The 18485-nt window shown below is 45.7% G+C and overlaps 2 protein-coding genes across 4 annotated transcripts; both read left to right on the forward strand.

The window, feature by feature from the left end:
- The first annotated feature begins 141 nt into the window (after positions 1 to 141).
- LOC138407694 (serine/arginine repetitive matrix protein 2) lies at positions 142 to 7631 on the forward strand. Its single transcript, XM_069524867.1, has 5 exons — positions 142 to 2442; positions 2693 to 2877; positions 3224 to 5336; positions 5500 to 5617; positions 6146 to 7631. Exons 2-5 carry the CDS (start codon positions 2787 to 2789, stop codon positions 6236 to 6238), a joined length of 2415 nt encoding a protein of 804 aa, XP_069380968.1. The 5' UTR covers positions 142 to 2442; positions 2693 to 2786; the 3' UTR covers positions 6239 to 7631.
- Positions 7337 to 18051, forward strand: triobpb (TRIO and F-actin binding protein b). 3 transcript variants are annotated; one of them, XM_020109772.2, is made up of 13 exons: positions 7337 to 7733; positions 11285 to 11341; positions 11532 to 11600; positions 11769 to 11858; positions 12086 to 12195; positions 13158 to 13581; positions 13963 to 14215; positions 14802 to 14913; positions 15666 to 15825; positions 15939 to 16037; positions 16410 to 16496; positions 16705 to 16909; positions 17083 to 18051. In XM_020109772.2, the coding sequence occupies exons 1-12, from the start codon at positions 7728 to 7730 to the stop codon at positions 16864 to 16866; spliced, it is 1629 nt and encodes a 542-aa protein (XP_019965331.1). In that variant the 5' UTR covers positions 7337 to 7727; the 3' UTR covers positions 16867 to 16909; positions 17083 to 18051. The 3 variants fall into 3 exon arrangements, with proteins under 3 accessions (XP_019965331.1, XP_069380971.1, XP_069380972.1); XM_069524870.1 differs by having other exon boundaries at positions 16705 to 16879; XM_069524871.1 differs by lacking the exon at positions 7337 to 7733 and adding an exon at positions 8691 to 9959.
- Positions 18052 to 18485: the final 434 nt, after the last annotated feature.

Consider the following 18485-nt stretch of genomic DNA (forward strand, 5'->3'; position numbering starts at 1 on the left):
ACCCTCAGCTCTGTTTCCTCACTGCTCAGTTTTACCTGTGTGTGATCTAAAAAAAAAAACAACGACCACTCATTCTCTCTTATTCAGTGCAAACATGAAGAACCCACACCGCCCCCTGTTTTAATGTATGTTCAAACCCCCCCCACCTCACCAGTGTTTATTTATTTACGTTAACCTGAGCCAGCGTGTGCCAGCTGCCCGCTAGCATGAGCGTTTCATTTCGCTTTCTAAAGCCCATGATATTTAATACAACCGCTCAACAGAGGAACCGGCAGGTCACTGGCTCCATGTTGGCTCCAGGTCCGCGTACTCCCATGAGCCTCTGCTGTGGGAGCCGGGAGCCACCATGGCCGCCAAGGATGCTTCAGTTTCACTCATTGTCAAGAGCAGCCAATCGGATTGATTTGAGAGTTTGGAGGACAGAGCATGTGGAAGAGGAGGCATGTGCCTGATGGGGGTCTGAGGAGCAGAGTATCCTGGGTAATGACAAACTCAACTGAGCTGACGACTGGAGCTTCTCTTTACAGGTGACACTATTTTAATATGATCATCCCGAATGTTTTCTGTAACGGGTTCGTTTACATGTTCTTTACATCACTGCAGGCGGTGCTTGTAACAGCTTGGATTGTGATTAGTCATCATGTACGTGAACAGTTCTGCTTCAGGATTTGCATGAACCATGAGCTAAAGAGCCTCATTGTATCTACACCTGTTATCAGCCTGCACTTGTATTTAGAAGATTTTTATAATTTAACTTCATCTTGTGTCAACTAACCATGTTTTACCAAAGATGCTCTGCAGGTTTTTAGAAATATTTTGGACTCACTGTCATCACTGTGAATTTTTCAGAGTAACAAGTTTTTCCTCATCACAGTTTTCCATTCAGCGTCATGTAAATGTTATTTCTTAAGTATATTTTAAAGTGAGACTGTTTTTCCATCGCTCTGTTGCTGTTTCTCAGTTTTCTCTCCCTGGTGCGATGAGCGGGCACGTTCCCCCTCAGAACCCACCATGCCTCTCTCCGGTGACGAGCCCACCTGCCCCAAGTTCCAGCCCAACATCTTCGACCCGTCACGCTGCCATGACTGCCTGCGCCAGAGGCACCTGCACGCCGGCGCAGGGGAGAGCACTGAGGTGGCACCACAGCTGAAATCCACCGCAGGCACTGGAACTGGGGGTATAACCGACACTGGGACCGGGACTGGAACAGGCAAAGGAGTGTTTCTAACACCAATCCCATCCCAGGCTGAGGAAAAAGACACCAGCAGCAAGGTGAGAAAGAGGAGAAGCCCGGGAGGAAGAGGGAGCAGGGAGTTCACAGGGTCGATACAGACATGAGAGTAGAATATGTGCTGAGTGATGGGATTAACTTGATGTGAAGAGAGCGTTAGAGGTGAAGTCAGAGAGACACGGGTTAGATGCTGAGTGAGAAACTTCTGAACTGCTTCACTCACTTTTATTCTTGCGGATCAGAAATTATCCTCAACGTTAGAAGTTAGAATCTAAAAATTATGGATCAAACTTTCAACTTTTCTTATCAATTGCCCAAGAATCAACTTAAGTGTTTCCCCGTGTGATCTAGTTTAATGTGATCATAGCAGAGCAGTTAATGAGATCGTATTTGAGTTTTGTGAGTAAATGAGGAGAAAGGTCAGAGACGGAGGATGAGGAGCGGCGGTTCCTATTATAAATTAACGAAGCTGGATCACTTACTGTCCTCTTGGGAATCACTTGTAATTTTAGACAAAGGGTTAATGTAAAGAAAGGTTGGGCGTGTTTACAGTATTAAAACTGTGACACCTCCACAGTCTTCTGTTTGATCTGCTTCCATGACTCAGTCGTCTGATGATGTATATGTATCTTTGAACATGATGGATATTGACTTGTAGGGCTGAAACTATTCTGTGACACCTCATCTAATGAATTCCTGGAGTTTGTTGCCAGTTGACTGACATTTACAAACATCTTTGTTTCAAGAGATGGGTTTATGGCAGGAAAAAAATGTTGAAATTTTAATGAGGAAAGCCTCGAGTCAGGTAGAGTTACAGAGCTGTAACTCTAATCGAACAGCAGACTGAGCATGTGAGCGTGTGTCACAGAGGACGGAGGGGAACGACACCGGTCAACCTACGATCTTTGTGTTTTCTGTGAGTCTACACGTTTTTTAAAGCAGCACCTTTGTGTGGAGGCACAATTTCCGGAAGGTCATCCACGCATCTTCCTCTGCGGCGTGGACAGAGCGATAGCCTTCTGCGATGCTGCGATTGGCTCGCGTCCTAACGTGTCGTCCTATCAGGAGGACTCTGACGGCCTGTCGGTGGTGAGCAGCTACTGTGATGTCAGTGGAGTCCGTCCAGGTTATGGGGAGAGCTCCTTGTGCATCCTGAGCCCCGACTGTGAGCTTTACATCTGCGACGACGACGACGACGACAGCACTGACAGGTGGGTGATATCAAGACACTTCAGTTTATTCTTAACTGACCTAGAGTGTCACGATAGATAAGTTTAATCATTTAAGGCCGATAGTGTGAATATCTCAACTTCAGTTCACCAAAACTTTTATGTTGTTCGATGCACTTGCACAGTTTTCCTATAAAATGTTATCCTTAGGCCTCCTTCCCCTCCTTCCTTCTTTGCCTTCTCTTTACTCTTTCACCTTTCCATCTCTTCTCCCATCTCCTCCTCCGTGCAGCTGTCGTGACCAGAGCGACTACCAAGAGTTCAGCGGCTCCGTCAGTGCGGAGGACGAATATCTACCCATCCGTCGCCGTTCGGCCAGACCCGGCATGACCCGGCTCGACCCTCCGCCCCATCGGCCCAACCCCCGGGCGTGGATGGATGAAGCTCGGAGCAGAGAGGGCTTCACCAGGCGGGCGGGTGTGTGAGAGCTCACCTTGTATATTGTTATATTTAGTTTTTTGGGAGGGAGAACCATAACAGCATCATCTAATCTCTCAGTATGAGTCTGACAGTAGGACGAGCCTTTAGTATGACTTACTGCTCCTGACAGGTTCATATCCAGTTACAGCCAAAGGTGTTCTTTACGCGACAATACTGTTTGATGTCACCAGCTGAGGTGTCACCGAGCAATTATCAGTAATACAATATATCTCGGTTTGTGTCAGGAAGCCTGTGATAGTTGAACTTTGATGTGCGTGTCTCTGTTTCCCCCTCCCTCTTTCTATTTCAGTCACACTGCTTGACTCCTTTTTTTGTCTTCTAGGGATGAACGACGACAGAGAGAAGCGTGAAAGCGGCTACTTCTCCCTGGGGAGGGCGGCGGGTGCCCGGTCGCTCCATGACAGCAGCCCGTCGGCTCCTTTCCGCCATTTTGAGAGAGGGCATCCCCTCTTCAGCGCCAGAAATATTGAGCCCAAAGACACCATCCCCTTCAGAAACCCTAATCTCGGCGTGGCCTCCGAAAGGCAGGTACCAGAGGATCAAGATGACGATCTCCCCGTGGAAATACTTCCTCCTGACCCCTATGATATTGCCATTGAGGTTGAGGCGCAAGTCGGCCCTCGCTCTCCCAGTCCCACACCTTTCAAGGTAGCGGAGTCACTGGCCTCTGAGCGAAAGGGATTCAGCAGTTCATATGGCCGGGGAAACCCTCCGTCTCATGTTTCATCCTATCATCAATCAGGACGATTTGATTCCTCAAAGCGTAGCTCAGCTCTGCAATCTCGCTCTTCTTCTCCGCCACGTGGAAACTTACCGTTCAGACGCAGCGAGTCCACCGGTTCCCTCAGTAGGCGCAGTTTCGATGGTGGAGGGTGGTCTCAAGGGACGGAGCCGGGATCCAGAAGCTCCTTGCAAAGCACACATGCCCGACGCGGTGAGTCGGGAACGCTGCCGAGAAGCTTCAAAGCGCTCCCAGGTTCAGGCAAATACCAAACCAGCACGGTCTCTGACTTCAGGAGTGCCTTGAGGAGAACAGAAGTAAATGGGTCTCTGAGTTCTCGAGGTCATGACGGCAGAAGCTCCTCTCCCTCACGGAGAGACTATAAACCTCCAGGCCCCATGTCTCTCCGCAAAGCTGAAACCACCAGCCGGTCACCGGCCGGACGAGGGCGTGACAGTCGTACTACATCTCCATCGAGGAGAACTTCTGAGGTTCACCGTGACAGTTCCTCGCCGCCAAGGAGAACTTACGCCTCCTCCAGCCGGTCCCTCCTTTTTAAGTCGGAGTCGGTTACATCTCTGAACGGACGCAGTCACAATGGACGCTGTGGGTCCCCCATTAGAGAGGGCTACGATATTGAAAGCCAGGCTCTGCTGCGAAATTCAACAGAAAGGAATAGACTGGATGAACAAGAACATGAACATGAAAGTGCCGCAGTGTCTCCGGCCAGACGGGGTTACGACACGCCAACTCAATCCATACTCCGCAAGACTGAATCCAGTCCTGTTTCTGGGAGTCGAGGTCGAGACAGCCGTTGTTCCTCCCCTGGAAGAAGAGGCTATGAAACCCCTCATCAGTTTCAACTTAGGAAAACAGACACTAGCGGTTCATTGAGCAGCCGTGGTCGTGAAAGTTGTAACTCGTCGCCTTCGAGGAGAAGCTACGAAGCCGCCCCTTCTCAGTCTCTGCTGCGCAAGCCTCAAGGAAACGGCTCGGTCAGAGGCCGTGATGCACAGAGTTTGTCACCTTCAAGGAAAAGATATGATGTGTCTGAGCAACACTCACTGCGGAAAACCCAAACCAGCAGCTCCCTGCACGGCACGAAACACGCCAGCCGCAGCTCCTCTCCCTCTGGGAAAGGCAACAGTGACGCACCAGGCTACTCAGTCCTCAGAAATGCCACTAATGGAGACTCCAGTCGTTCTCTCCAGAGAAAAAACACATACAGTGACTCAAAGTCTGACCCCAGACACTCACCGCGCTCCTGGCAGGAATCAACGCACTCCCTCCGCAGCTCTTCATTATCTCGTGGTGCTTCACCCTCCAGAGCGACCACAAATGGCAGCAGAGCAGCTTTCGTCACGTTGGAGGAGGCACCCAGGAGCCCGAGCAGCGTCAGATCTGTGGCTGGGAGACGCGTCCATGAGGAGCGCTCCCTCTCACCGAATGACAGGAGGACCTCGCACCGTGGACGCAGCCCTCCTCCATCACCTCAGATTCAAACGCGGAGGCACACCTCCTCCCAGAGCTCCATGGAGTCCTCTGAGTCAGGCCCGCTGTCAGTGGGCTCCACGGGGCGGAACAGGGAGGAGTACGCCATGTTGGCTGACCTGCCGAAGGTGAAGAGGATTCATGAGAGAGAGGAACCGGGGCACATCGGTCGACCGCAGAACCAGCAGCCGTCCCGGAGACAGGAACTCTTCAAACCAGCCAGGTGAGACTTCAACCAAAAAGAAATACTTGAGTTAACATCACAAAGTCCAGTTATATGGTTTATTTTATGACATCACAAACACCTCAGCTTCTTCTGCACCATCAGATTGGAGGAATTTGACCACACACACACACACACTAATTACCTGTCTGTGCTGTTCCAGCCACTCCCTGAGCAAACACCCATCCAGAGAGAGGGATGATGCAGTGGACACGGAGAGAGAATGGCACTATGGTGGCAGCGGGTATCTGTCTCGGGCTCACTCCTCCACCTCATTGCAGGTAGGGTCGGTTAAGGAAACATTTGATCCTCTTGGTTTGGCCGTCCAACTTCTTGTCTTATTGCAGTAACCTTAAAAAATACACATTAGTGCAAACCTCCTCCAAGGCCCCAGAGTCCCCTTCAGATTCAATCAAGCTGCACACACTTATAGAAATTAGTTTTTCGTAATCTTGCTTACAAACAAACAAACGTACAGGAGGGATTTAAAAAAAGGAAATAATATTCCACTTCCTTCATTCCAATAAATCTGGATTTTTGAGAACTCCGAGCACAGAGAGAGAGATGATAGAGAAAATGTCAAAACAAGTTTAAAAGAGCTGGAAACTTTAAATCCCTGCAGTCGTATGTTCCATTCCAGTAAAACTTTGCTGCTTTGTGATTTTCACCTGCCCCATTAATCACATCTTCCACATAACACACGCCAGCAAAACCCTGTGAAACGGTGGGTAGGGGTATTTGCTCAGTAGGACTTGAGATTATCTCCATATATATATATATATGTAACCACAGGTTCTGTTCTTCTGCAGAGGTCTGGCAGCCCCACGGCGGACGAGGGCAGTTCTTGGAAAGGTAATCATCTCCACAGGTCGGAGCACATGCAGGTATGTGGTGCAGCCTAGTCCACTTACAGCTGATCTCCCACTGTATGAATATGTGGAGACGACCTCTCCCACTGAGCCACATCGAGAAAGAAGAGTTGATTCTTCTCTTATCGCTAATGTTTGGATTTAAAACCATAAACCTCCACACACGTGGTTTATTATGTCTATTTTAATACGTGCTGTCGTTCTGTTACATTTACCCGACAGCTGTCTGCAGTTTATCGTGTTCACACAACTTCTGTCAATAATCTGCATCTCCGCACTGTATCTGCTGCTTTTTTTTTTTTTTTTAAATGCCCTGCTTGTTGTGTGTCTGTAGACTTCACCTACACCCTGCAGGCATTTCATAAGACCCAGCTTTGTCAGTTGTGGTGTGCTGGGGCATGTGTTGAAATTCCTGAACTGAAACCAATAGCTACCAAGAGAGGATTTTGAGAGGGGGGGGGGGCACTTTGTATGCAAGCCCAAATATATTCAGTTGAGGGAAATATAGCCTGTAGATGTGTTGTGTGTGTGTGTGTGTTGGTAAAGTACAGCGAGAGATGGCTGAACCTTGTCATGGATCCCCGAGATTTTCTGAGAGGTTTGCTCTTGTAGGAAAAAAAAAAAGGAAGTTGTGATACCACCTCATACCGACACCACATGTGTAAACTTGTTCTTTTGTTGTGATGATCTATTATTGGTCCAATTAGTCAGATTGAAATATTCCTCCTGGGGCACAAGAAGGGAGGGGATAGCTAAACTTCTCCTTGTCGTGGACCCCCAAGATTTTCCGAGAGGTTTGGTCCCAGGACAGAAGGAAGTACACAGTGTTCTCTGTTATAATAATCTACTTCAGGTCTAATTGATCCTGATTAAAACATTCCTCATGTGGCACAAAGTTGGGGACGAACCCAACTTTTCCTTGTCGTGAATTTCTAGTTCCAGGACAGAAGGAAGCACAGTTTGTTAAAATAATCTACTGCAGACGCAGTTAATCGTGATTAAAACATTCCTCGTGGACCAGGGGCCCCTCGAGCTGCGTCCTCTCACCCGCTGGAGGAGCTCGGGCCCCGGGCTGCAGCTCCTGCACCGTGTGGCTGCTCGAGGCGGAGGCTTCATGTTCCCCACCGATCCTCCGGACGGATCCGCCCAGGAAGTAGAGAGAGAGAGAGAGAGAGAGAGAAGCAGCCAGGTCCCACGTAACGTTAGATTCACAAAGAGAGAAAGTGGAGGAAGCACCGCTCCTCCGCACTTTAACCTGCGGGGCGGATTCACGCACTTTTCAGACGTTAACGCAGGAGCCGGAGGAGGTCACGCGTCATGGAGATCTAACGCGGGTTTGAATGGCGGCGGCGCCTTTGATTCACGACACTGCGACAAAGTAACGTCAGAAAAAAAGAGACGAGGAGGGAGAGAGAGGAAGAAGAAGGAGAAGAAGGAGAGAAAGAAGGAGCAGGAGGAGGAGAAGAGTAGTTTGTGTTCACGGTGTTTTCCTTTGTGTTCGAACCCTCCGGATCCTGTCACCATGACGGTAAGAGCTGTTGCACCTTGAGAGCTCTCCGTGTTTTTCCTGTCTGTCACTTCCTCCTGAACCGAACACTTCTGATTCAAACGTGTCCGTCAACCTGCGCGATACTCGATATTGATCGATGGGTCGATTATTATCGCGATGAATGTCACGTTGCTGCTCCTGAGTGAAGGGTTGAGTGATCGCGGCATACATCATGTGTAGGTTTGAGGCAGCATGTCAAAAGTTATGTCTCAAACTTCCCATCAGTGGATATCGGTAATAATCCGGATAAATGTCCCATTATTATTATTATCATGTGTTTTAAATGTTATGACGTATGTTGTGTAATTCTAAATATGTGAAATCGCTGTGTTACTAGCTTCTACACACGTGTCAATAGTTAAATCCTGGACTTGTTTGAATTCAACAATGTGGAATGTTGTGATTAGTCCTGGACGATATGGTCGGACATTCGGTATCGTTAGATATATCGATAGATATCGCGATAAATGTCACGTTGTCGCTCATGTTTGCTTCTGACTGAAGTGTTGAAAGATCAAAATACACATTGTTGTGTAAGTTTGGGCAAAATGATGTCAAAACAGTTCACATAGGTCAGTGTTGATTATTATCAGGATAAATGTCACATTATTGTTTCGATTAAGTTCAACAACTTTTGTTCCCGAGTGAACGTTGTGGTTCTCAATCCTTCTTTATGAGCAGAGAATGACAAACACTTAAATGTTTTAAACAAAGTAAAACACACCAACTTACCTTTTGTTCTATTGATCAATATCCACAATAAATTAGAAAAGCAGCAAATCAAAGTGGCATATGTGGACTTAAAGCATGATTCAATTACAGATATCTGGAGTTTCAGTCAAAAGTTGATTAGTTGTGATTGAATTGTTGGGTTTGTATTCTATGTCTAAGAATAAAACGGTGGCTATACTGTGAAATAAACTGTTGGTATCTTTACGTGTTTGTCGTTCTCTGCCTATAATATAATGATGTGACGTTTATTATAATCTTTGGCTGTATCACCTTAACAGAGATGCTTCCAAACTGCAGCAAACTAAAAGCTGAATTAGTTTTTCTGTGTTGTGTGTGTGTGTGTACTCAGTTAAGATAGGTCGTGTGTGTTTCTTGTGCTAGTTTCCAGGTGTGTAGCACTGACATCTGTTGACCTTGTTTTGTTTACAGTAACAGGAAGCCACGGGCTCGTAGGTTTCAGTTGCTGGAGCCAGCTGTTTGCACATAAGACAAGAAAAGAAAGAAAACACTGCAACTGGTTTCATAAAATAACACATTAAGATATGCGTCGGTGTGATTTGTGAGCTCTCAGCACAAAGTTTCAGAGCGAATCTGATGAACTGAACAGAAGTATACATGCTGTACCCGACCTAAGGGACGAGGCTGACTTCACCAGACAATACTCCTCTATACTCGAGGGAGGCAGGAAGAGAGGACGTTGTCTGAAACGGTCACCGCTGCTCTGACCCGTTTTCTGGCCACTGATCTGAGAGCATGAAACAAGAAGAAGCTCTGTTACGTTATCCTGGTTATTCTGAACAGATCCAGTCATTCTCTACTCTGAGTTTCCCCCTGCTCCTCCGTGGCTGCTCCCTGACCCTGCTCGTGGGCATGTATGGACTAGATAAGGTAAATTTATGATGACGTTTGGCACATTGCAACATGCTGCGGCGGTTCATTCCCTCGTGAACACACACAGGGAGGAAAAAACAAGGAGGGAAGATGTAGTCAGCAGTGATGAATCCTTTAAAATCCCATTTATCTTGTACATCTCTCTAAAATAACGTTTCTATTATATTTATAGTCAACACCCGATGATGCAGCCATTGTTCGTGTGTGTGGAGAACCCAGCGCTACGATGCCACATCATTTATTGGAGCTGAGAGGAAATTAAATTGGATTTCGTGATTCTTAACATGGTGTTGCTCAATAATTCCCTTTGCACGGCCTGTTGGCAGCCATCAGACCTTAAAACGTGTCAGATTAAAGAAGATCAGCAGCGTAGATGAACTGGATTACACAGAGCAAAACTGGGTGGAGCTGTGGTTTACGAGGACGCAACCCAAGCCAGGAAGAGAGTGTAAATACAGAGCGAGGGTGTTTGGCGATGACAGAACAAACCCGAGGAACTGTATCAAGAGCTCAAACAAAGAGGGAGCCGAACTGAAACCCGAGATGAAGACGAACAAGCAGTCGCAACTCTGGGAAATTGAGGTGATGGGAATGAGAGAGTCCAGGGGGAGATGAGATGAGATGACGAATGCAGTGAGAGATTTAAAAGTGAGGAATGTACATGCCAGTGAAGGAGAGATAAGAGGAGGCAGGAATGTATGTTGAGGGGGAAAAAGTTGCCTAATCTTAATCTGGGAGATTGCAGCATCTTGAGGTACCGAGTCTGAAGCAAAGGAGACGTGTTTTGATGCATCATCATGCCACCTCACAGCCGCAGCAACAGACATGATATTTCACAATGTGTGACACGGTGTTTAGTTATCAGCAGAAGCAGGGCTGTAGACACCGGTGTGAAGATCTCTATAGCTGTCAAATCTCTCCTCCCTCCCAACATCTTCTCTCGGTTGTCTTCAGATATTTGTTGGGTGTTACTTCTTCTGTGCAGTCTCACTTGTTTCCTGTCCTTTTTTACACCTCATATGCGCCGTTATTTTTGAAGCCACTTCTCTTTTTTCGCTTGTCTTGCATGTTGCAGCGCAACAGAACAGCAGCCTGGAGGAAACCCGATGTTGAGAGACTCACATACATATCTCTGTCTTAAGTTCAAAGACTGATTGTGGTTTCAAACTCTTCTTTATGAGCAGAGAACAAACACACAAACACTTTTTACACACAAATCACTAGGTCTTTATTTGGATTAGCACCAGATTGTACAGCAAAAGTAAGCTCAGACTGAGTTATTGCTTTATCGCTCGAATATACATTATGTGAATACTCAAACTGAAATACTTCTTGAGATAATAAAGTGATTTTAAAATGATAATGTTTTATTTTTTTATTGTTGTGTTACAGCAGCATGTCAAGGTCGTCACAGAAGCAGCAATAAAACAGTTACGAAGAATTCAAATAGCTCAAAATAGAACGTGGTAAACATAAAATGTAATAAAAACTATATATACAGCGATACACAATAAGTACCAGAATACACAGTGAAGTACTAAACTACATAATATTTCACTGTCGATGTGCTCCAAGAAACGTACAGCTACACACAATGTGTATAAAGTGTAAACAGTTTCTGGTTCCAGTACTGACTTTGTGAAAGTGAGTTTCTCCACAACAGAAACTGGTTTGTGGCAGAATAAGTCAGCTGTATTATATCTGCTCTCTCGTGTACAGGATTGTAAACCTGCGCTGGTGCGGCTGTTGTTTATCTCTTGTGTAGGGTTGCTGTTGTATTGTTCCGACCTTTAACGTGAGCTTGTTGTCAGCTTCACACTTCTGTTCTTCAGGCTGAGCAACATTTTTGTCAAACATTCAAACGTGTGTCAGTGAACGTGACGCCGTGTCCCTCTCTTCCCTCGCAGCCGGACCTCCTGAACTTCAAAAAGGGATGGATGTCAAAGCTGGACGACAGTGGAGAGGTAAAGCACAGTGTTCCCGTCGCATGTCACATCCACCTCTTCCACTCTCCTCGCTCCCTCGAGAACGGTGGTGTGCTGTCAGTCTTGGGTGTTAATACCACCCTGCTGTCGCATTGTCAAATGTCAGTTGCAAACATGGTTTTGAAGATCCCAGTTCAGTCTTGGATTAATTGATGTCTTGTGTATTCAGTGGAAGAAGCACTGGTTTGTTCTGACGGACGCTGGACTGAAGTACTACAGAGACTCCAGTGCAGAGGAGGTACGTTTTCCTTCTTTTATGTTTGTTTGTTACGTCTGTGAATTTTTTTAAAATGGGCCTAGAAATGGTGTTTAATAAAAATAAGCTTGTCGGAGCATTTCGAGCACAAACAGGCTCATTGTATCTTTTGTGACAATGAACATATCCTGTTTCCGTGTGTCTGTGCAGAAAGATGATATGGACGGAGAGATTGACCTAAAATCCTGTGTGAAGGTGTCTGAGTTCGACGTGGAGAAGAACTACGGCTTTCAGATACAGGTTAATATCTCTGTGATCACTTCTCCTCTTTCACCGGACTGTTTTTCTTCTTTTTGTCTTCCCTCGCCACATCCAAGCTGTCGCTGCCTCGTAGACTTCTCTCTCTCTCTCTCTCTCTCTCTCAGTGTTTCCTGCACCTCTCTCTGTGTCCGTCCCTTTCAATTCTCCTTTATCGTCTCCATCACATCTCTGAGTCTCATTAACCCGTTTCCTCTTTTACTCTCCAGACGAGGGAGGCCGTGTTCACGCTGTCCGCCATGACGGCTGGGATCAGGCGGAACTGGATAGAGGTTTTAAAGAAGTGCATACGACCCAGCAGCTCCCCAGACCTCACACAGTAATTACCACACAATCTTAAAAAATGAATACAGGCACCTTCAAAACTTTAAATATTTAGAGCTGATGATCACATGTGAGGCACGTGGCTCCGGAAGGTTTAAGGGAGGCTCAGGCACATCTGTAGAAGAGCTGATGCATTTTCAAATGAAAATGTAATAATGTGGATGTAGCCTCAGTGAATGGAAGTGAAAACATGTTATCAAAAGAGATGACATATAAAATCCTTAGTGTGTGTGATTTGATTAAAGAGATAGTTTAGAGACGCAGTAGTTTGGAGGAATTAGTCAGAAACTAATAAAAGCAGAAGGACAGATGTTTTTTTTTATGTATTCGATGCAGTATGAAGTCATGTCAAACGGTGATGTTTAGCTGTCTTGGCTCAAATGTTAAAATTCTGTGGGTTTAAAAAGCAGAATGACTCTATAGGCATCCAGGAATTCAGCTTTTTCTTTTAGGAGATGCAGAGGTTCTCAGTCTCAGTCTCTGAAAACACCTTCTCTATTTCATATCAAACTCAACTCCTTGCCTCTGAAAGCAGCATCTGAGGAAGATGTCCACCTTATTTTCAAGTTAGTTTAGAAGTGTTTGCTCACGCTCGTTATTTTAACACCGGTTGTTGTTGCATTCTTTCGATTAGCTCATTTCAGCTCAGCCTTGGATAAACACAGGCAGATAAGAGGCTCTGCTGCTCACATGCACCAGCAACTTTGCCCCTGTTGTAGCTGCTGTATACTTTGGCAGATGCAGATGAATCAAAGTCCTGTAAAGAGCTCAGAGTGACAGTAAACACAGTGTTCTGTGTTTTCATATGACTCATCTCCAGCTGTGCCTTGAGAGCCTAGATTTACTTTTTTGTGACGTACTTATAATTTGTGATTGATCAGTTAATTCTTTATGGGATTGTGAAATATGACCAGAAGAATTTATTCATCTTTATTCATTCATTTGTCTCATCTCTAGATTACCTGACAGCAGCAGCGACAAGGAAAACTCCCATTCACGCTTCCTGCTGTCCTCCCGTCGCCCGTCATCACGCCATGCCAATGATCAATTAGACGTTCCATCCTCCGTGCCTCAGCGCAGGTTTGACTACGTCGAGCTGTCGCCCGTTCCCGCCTCCTCCGGTCCTCTTCCAGCCAGCCAGCGAGAGGCAGGAGAAGGGCAGGGGAGGGAGAGCCAGTGGCAGGAGGAGAGGAACACGAGCAGCCAGTGGGAGGCCTTGCTGTCCAGAAAGGGCACGGGCGTGGGATCGAACCAAAGGCTACGCATGGAGGACGAGATTGAGAGGAAGTGGGCGGAGTTTGAACGCTTGCCGCTAAAAGAGATGAGCTCAATTGGATCAAGGCTCTCCGGCCAGTCAGCCAATGAGGCGCTGCAGAGGGAGGTAGTGCGTGGAGATGATTTTCCAATTTGCAAGTTAGATAAAAATGCAAATTAATCCCTTCATCTGTTCGGATGAAGTTGACATTTCCTGTTTCTGTCTTTTAACACTTGAGTCACTATATTCTGGCTTTTCTTCTTCAGCAGTGTTTTCCATTGTTACATGAAAAACGAAAGGAGAAGAATATATACTCTCATGTGGAAGATGCTGCTGAACCTCCTCTGTTCTTTGTGTGTTTTGTTGTGCATCTTGGTTTGAATCTTGGGTTGTAGACCGTGGCACTAAGGTTGTGTACCGATGACATGCAGGCCGATTCATATATCTGCTTCTGTCCGCCACCTCCGTCGCTCAGTGGGCTTTACCTCCGTGCTCGTCTTTCCCCAGGTGGCGTCACTGAGGCAGCAGCTGGAGCAACTACAACAGGGAGGGAGAAGAGGAGGAGGCGGAGGGGGTGGTGGAGGGGATGTGCGGGGTGGCTGCGGCCCAGACGCTCCATGTGGCCGCAGCCTGGCGGCCATGGAGCGTGCTCACAGACAGGCGCTGGAGGAGCTGCAGAGGCAACACGAACGCCAGATCAAGGAGCTGGAGACGGAGAAGGACAGGCGGCTGCTGGAGGAGACTCAGGACACCGCACGAGGTCAGCAGCCGATGTAGAAAACCAAGACAGTTGTTATAACACAGTGAAGGTGGCCATGATTTCATCTCTACAGCACTAATTGCTTTTTACCGGTATATTCTGAACTAGGTTCAAAGTTAAAATATAGTTCAGTGGTCACTTCAACTTGTGTTGTCATTGGGTTATTGTTCTTGTCGAACCACTTTTATTAAATGTATTTAAAGTTAAAGTTTTATCAGTAGACGTCTTCACTCTGGAGTTCCGCTCTCATTCCACTTCCACTATAAGGTGTTAAATATAATCTTAGTATACAAAGTATTTTGATAATACACTTGTTTTAGTGTCAAAGTTAAAGTATTATGTATATATCCTGACTTTTAAATGCACGGCCGCTCACATGTGAATGCAGGGGAGATTGGGAGCGAACAGGAGGCGCAGGTTGCCACGGTTACATTATTGTATGCGAGGCTGAAAAACAAAGTGTTCTCATTTCTTTTGGCTCAGTTTATCTCGATTTCTTTTATCCACGTCTGTTCCCACTCAAAACAAAGTGCTGTCGTCGGCGATGATGTAGACGTTGTGTCGCTCTTGTGTTTGTGTGTTCCAGTGATGGAGGCTTTGAAGAAGAAACACAAAGAGGAGCTGGACAGAGAAGTGGAGAGAGTGAAGAGGCTGAGCAGCGGAGTGCTCGACTCACAGACTCTACGAGCTCAGCAACAGTAAGTGACGTCAAATCAGTGAGATGGAGGTGTGTAACACAGAATGTGCGGATCAGTAATACAAACATAGAAAGAGCTGCCCTCTGGAAGCCTTAATTCTATATTGCCTTGAATATAAAATCTGGATTGTAGCCTGTCCCTCAGTCTCCAGCAGTGCAGGCCAACACTGGTCATTTATGTGAATAGCTCAGTTGTGCTTTTAAGTGGGAGCTGGTCAGCCACAAAAGGGTTTTTCTGAGAAATAAAAGGTAGAGTCTGCAGAGTCTTCAGCAATCCAGGGCTCCTCGTCTATGCAAGGCCATTACCGCAGCGGCTGCTGGGCCCTGCGAGGCACTTGAGGAATGTAGGAGAATTTGGTCATGGATTAGTTTTCCTTTGTAAGCTTCACAAGGCCTTTGACACAACGCTGTCACTGACGCTGCTATTGGAACCTGCATTTTAGGGCTTATCTGTGTTGCCTACTCTGCGTTTTATATTCTTTATTTTTAGCAGCTTGTATGCTCTTCCTTATTTTTGTGGTTATTGGTCATGGGCAATAAGGAGGTTTTTAAAACCACTGTAGAAAATAGTTTCCTCATGAAAATGGAAAACACAGTCATACTTTCTTGTTGCTGTTGTTTAATGTGATACATACAATGTAATGATATGATATACCTAAGACAGGGGAGAGTAAAGGAGCACTTTGCATATTTAACACATGTTGATTACTTTTCTACAAGAGTTTAATTAGTTGTGATGTTGTGTTGGTCCAGGGCAGAAACCCAGTCCCTTCAGAGAGAGCTGGCCGGACTCTCTGAGCGCTACTCTCAGAAGTGCCTGGAGCTGAATCGAGCGGAGCAGAGCAGCGCTGAGAGAGAGCGAGAGATCAGCCGCAAGGAAAGAGACATGGAGCAGCTGAGGAAAGAGAACCAGGTGAGTCGTGTAGAAACAAACTCAAATCAACAGGACGGGTGAGAATGCAAATGAGAGGCTTCTGTGCGGACATTCTCTGTGCCGTCTTTAAAACAAGATGTTTTCCTCGGCAGGACTTGAAGGCCCGTTTGACAGAGGAGATGAGCCGTGTACGATCCACCGTAGATCAGGGCTCGAAGGACAATAAAGACAGGACGTCCTGTGAACTCGAGGTAAAAGCTCTTCTAGTCTAAATTCAAACCTGAAGCCAGACGAGGAGGAAAGTGTTCTGGAACTTTCAGAAGTGACAGACACTGACCCACTGCATTAAAAGCCTTATTATTGTAAATTTATATTTAAATATTGACAAAAGACTGAAAAATAAAACTTCTCTCCGCTCAAACTCAAAGTCTGAGTTGTTAAAACAAGCTGAAAACGTCCTTTGTGATACTTCGACCCGTGTTTTAGTTCATGTGATGTCAGACACAGTTAAAGGATACAAATCTAAAACTTTCTCATGTGCACTCGTTAGTTAATATTGTATAAATGACTAAAATGAGGATTTGAGGTCATGAAATATGTTGTGTTTGTTGTTTTTCTCCCAGGTTCTTCTCAGGGTGAAAGAAAACGAGATAGATTACTTACAGAAGGAGATTAGCTGCTTAAGGAATGAACTGCAGTTTCTCAACACGGTAATATGTGTGTGTGTGTGTGCGCACGCACGCGTGTGTGTGTTGTTGTTGATGGTTGGTTAGATTAATAATATTGAATTTTTATTAATCTTCATTTCAAATAATTTTAAACACTTTTACCAAATGTGGACAGAAAATATACAAACACATGAGCTGGTCGATCTCTGAAGTAGGAACTTAATCCCGTCTGTCGCTCTTCGCTCCGCAGGAGAAACGTCTGGCCTGTGAACGATACACGGAGGTGCACGAGGAGCTGAGTGGCATGAAGGGCCGGAGCGAGCGAGAGATCCAGAGTCTAAAGGAGCACCTGAGGCTGGCCATGGCTGCTCTGCAGGAGGGACAAAAACTGGGCAACAGCCTGGACCACTGAGAACCTGCTGCTGGTACTAATGTGCTGGAAGATGCAGTGACAGGTGTGGATGAACGTTTACACCTTCGCCATTTGCATTTGTTTGATTGTGATTCAGCAGGATTACGAGAAAAACTACTGGACAGAATAACACGAAACGCGGTGGAAGGATCAAGTATGCGTCAGGGAAGAACCCACTACATTTTAATTCTCTCGATGTTTTACGTGTGTCTGCAGGTGACTGAAACAAAGAGAGGAGAGGAGATTGAGGAGCAGAGGGGCCGACTGTTGGATTTGTACAGTTCCAGCTGTGGGGGCCATGACGGTGCCTTAGTTTTCAATCATTCTGCCAACGAGCAGCATAGAGTAGCTATTAGCTGGTTTAATTACACTGGGCCACACATGATATATAAAACTGCACTTTTTCATTTTTTTTATTGGAGCTTTTGCTTTTGTGAGTGAAAGCGTGTATGAGTGCACATTTTGTCTTAGAACTGGGACATTTGTTGAGTGGCATGTTTTATCTTTTTTTTTTTTTATCAGGTGTTGTAGATAAAGACTTCATGCTGCATCAGCTTTTTTTTTTTTTTTTCTCATGGCCACTGTGTCTTCTCCCTGAGGCAGCAGGAGTCAGCACAGTCACAGAAGAGCTACTGTCATCTCAGTTTTCTGTTGTACAGCTTTTCATTCAGTGTTTTCTTTGTGAAAACCGCCCTCGTTTCTTTACAAACGGGAGCTTATCACGTGGTGTTATTATTTTCTATCTTGCAGCATTGAGAACAAAACTTGGGATCAATACAGGACAAGACAGCAAACATTTCTACTTCCTGGCGAGCTGAATAGAAAGTTGTTCCACTTGTATAGAATCCTATCCAGGATCAACTTTCTCTGCGGAAGCTTGTGAGAGCTGTTGAATGAATGTTGCCCCACATCACAGATGTCTTCATCTTTGTGTGAAACCTCGGCCGAGACGCTTCCAGTTGCGCCTGATCGTTGTTGGAGTTTATGTTCCTCCACCACAACAAATGACAGGTGTTGCATTGATGAGCCAATTTTTTTTTTTTTTATGGACAGTATGTATTGTGATAAAATTACTTATCTACCTGCCTTTTGAAAACGTTTTCATATTTAATGTACCGAAGAACCTGTATCGTCTTTGTAAATTATACACATTTTTGCAATCAATAAAAAAGTTCTACATAAAAACACTTCGGGTCTTTTGTCTTGTTTAGCCTGTTTGTCCAGTTCAGCTTCAGTCCCTCCAGATGTTCCTGGCAATATGACTAAATATGACCTTTGACCTTTGACCACTCAAATCTTACCAGTTTATCTTTGAGGTCAAAGTGACAACTGATCAAAAATTGGAGGAAACTCGCAGCTTAAATAAAAACCGTGAACACATTATAGACGGTAACTCTGCACACTCACCTGTTGATGGATAATTACTTGAGCAAAGATTTGTTCAGTAAGTCAGACTTGTTGACTAATGTCACAGATTTTCATTTGTCTCGTGTGAAGTGATTTAAGGTGAAAACCTTTTCTCTGGATTCACTTGAATGACACCACAGCAGCAACGTGTTGTTTTCGGTCACCATTTACTTCAGACGTGTTTTGTGGACTCGAACGCTTCACGCACCACC

Source organism: Paralichthys olivaceus, chromosome 5 (genome assembly GCF_024713975.1).
Source record: "Paralichthys olivaceus isolate ysfri-2021 chromosome 5, ASM2471397v2, whole genome shotgun sequence".
Lineage (NCBI taxonomy): Eukaryota > Metazoa > Chordata > Actinopteri > Pleuronectiformes > Paralichthyidae > Paralichthys > Paralichthys olivaceus.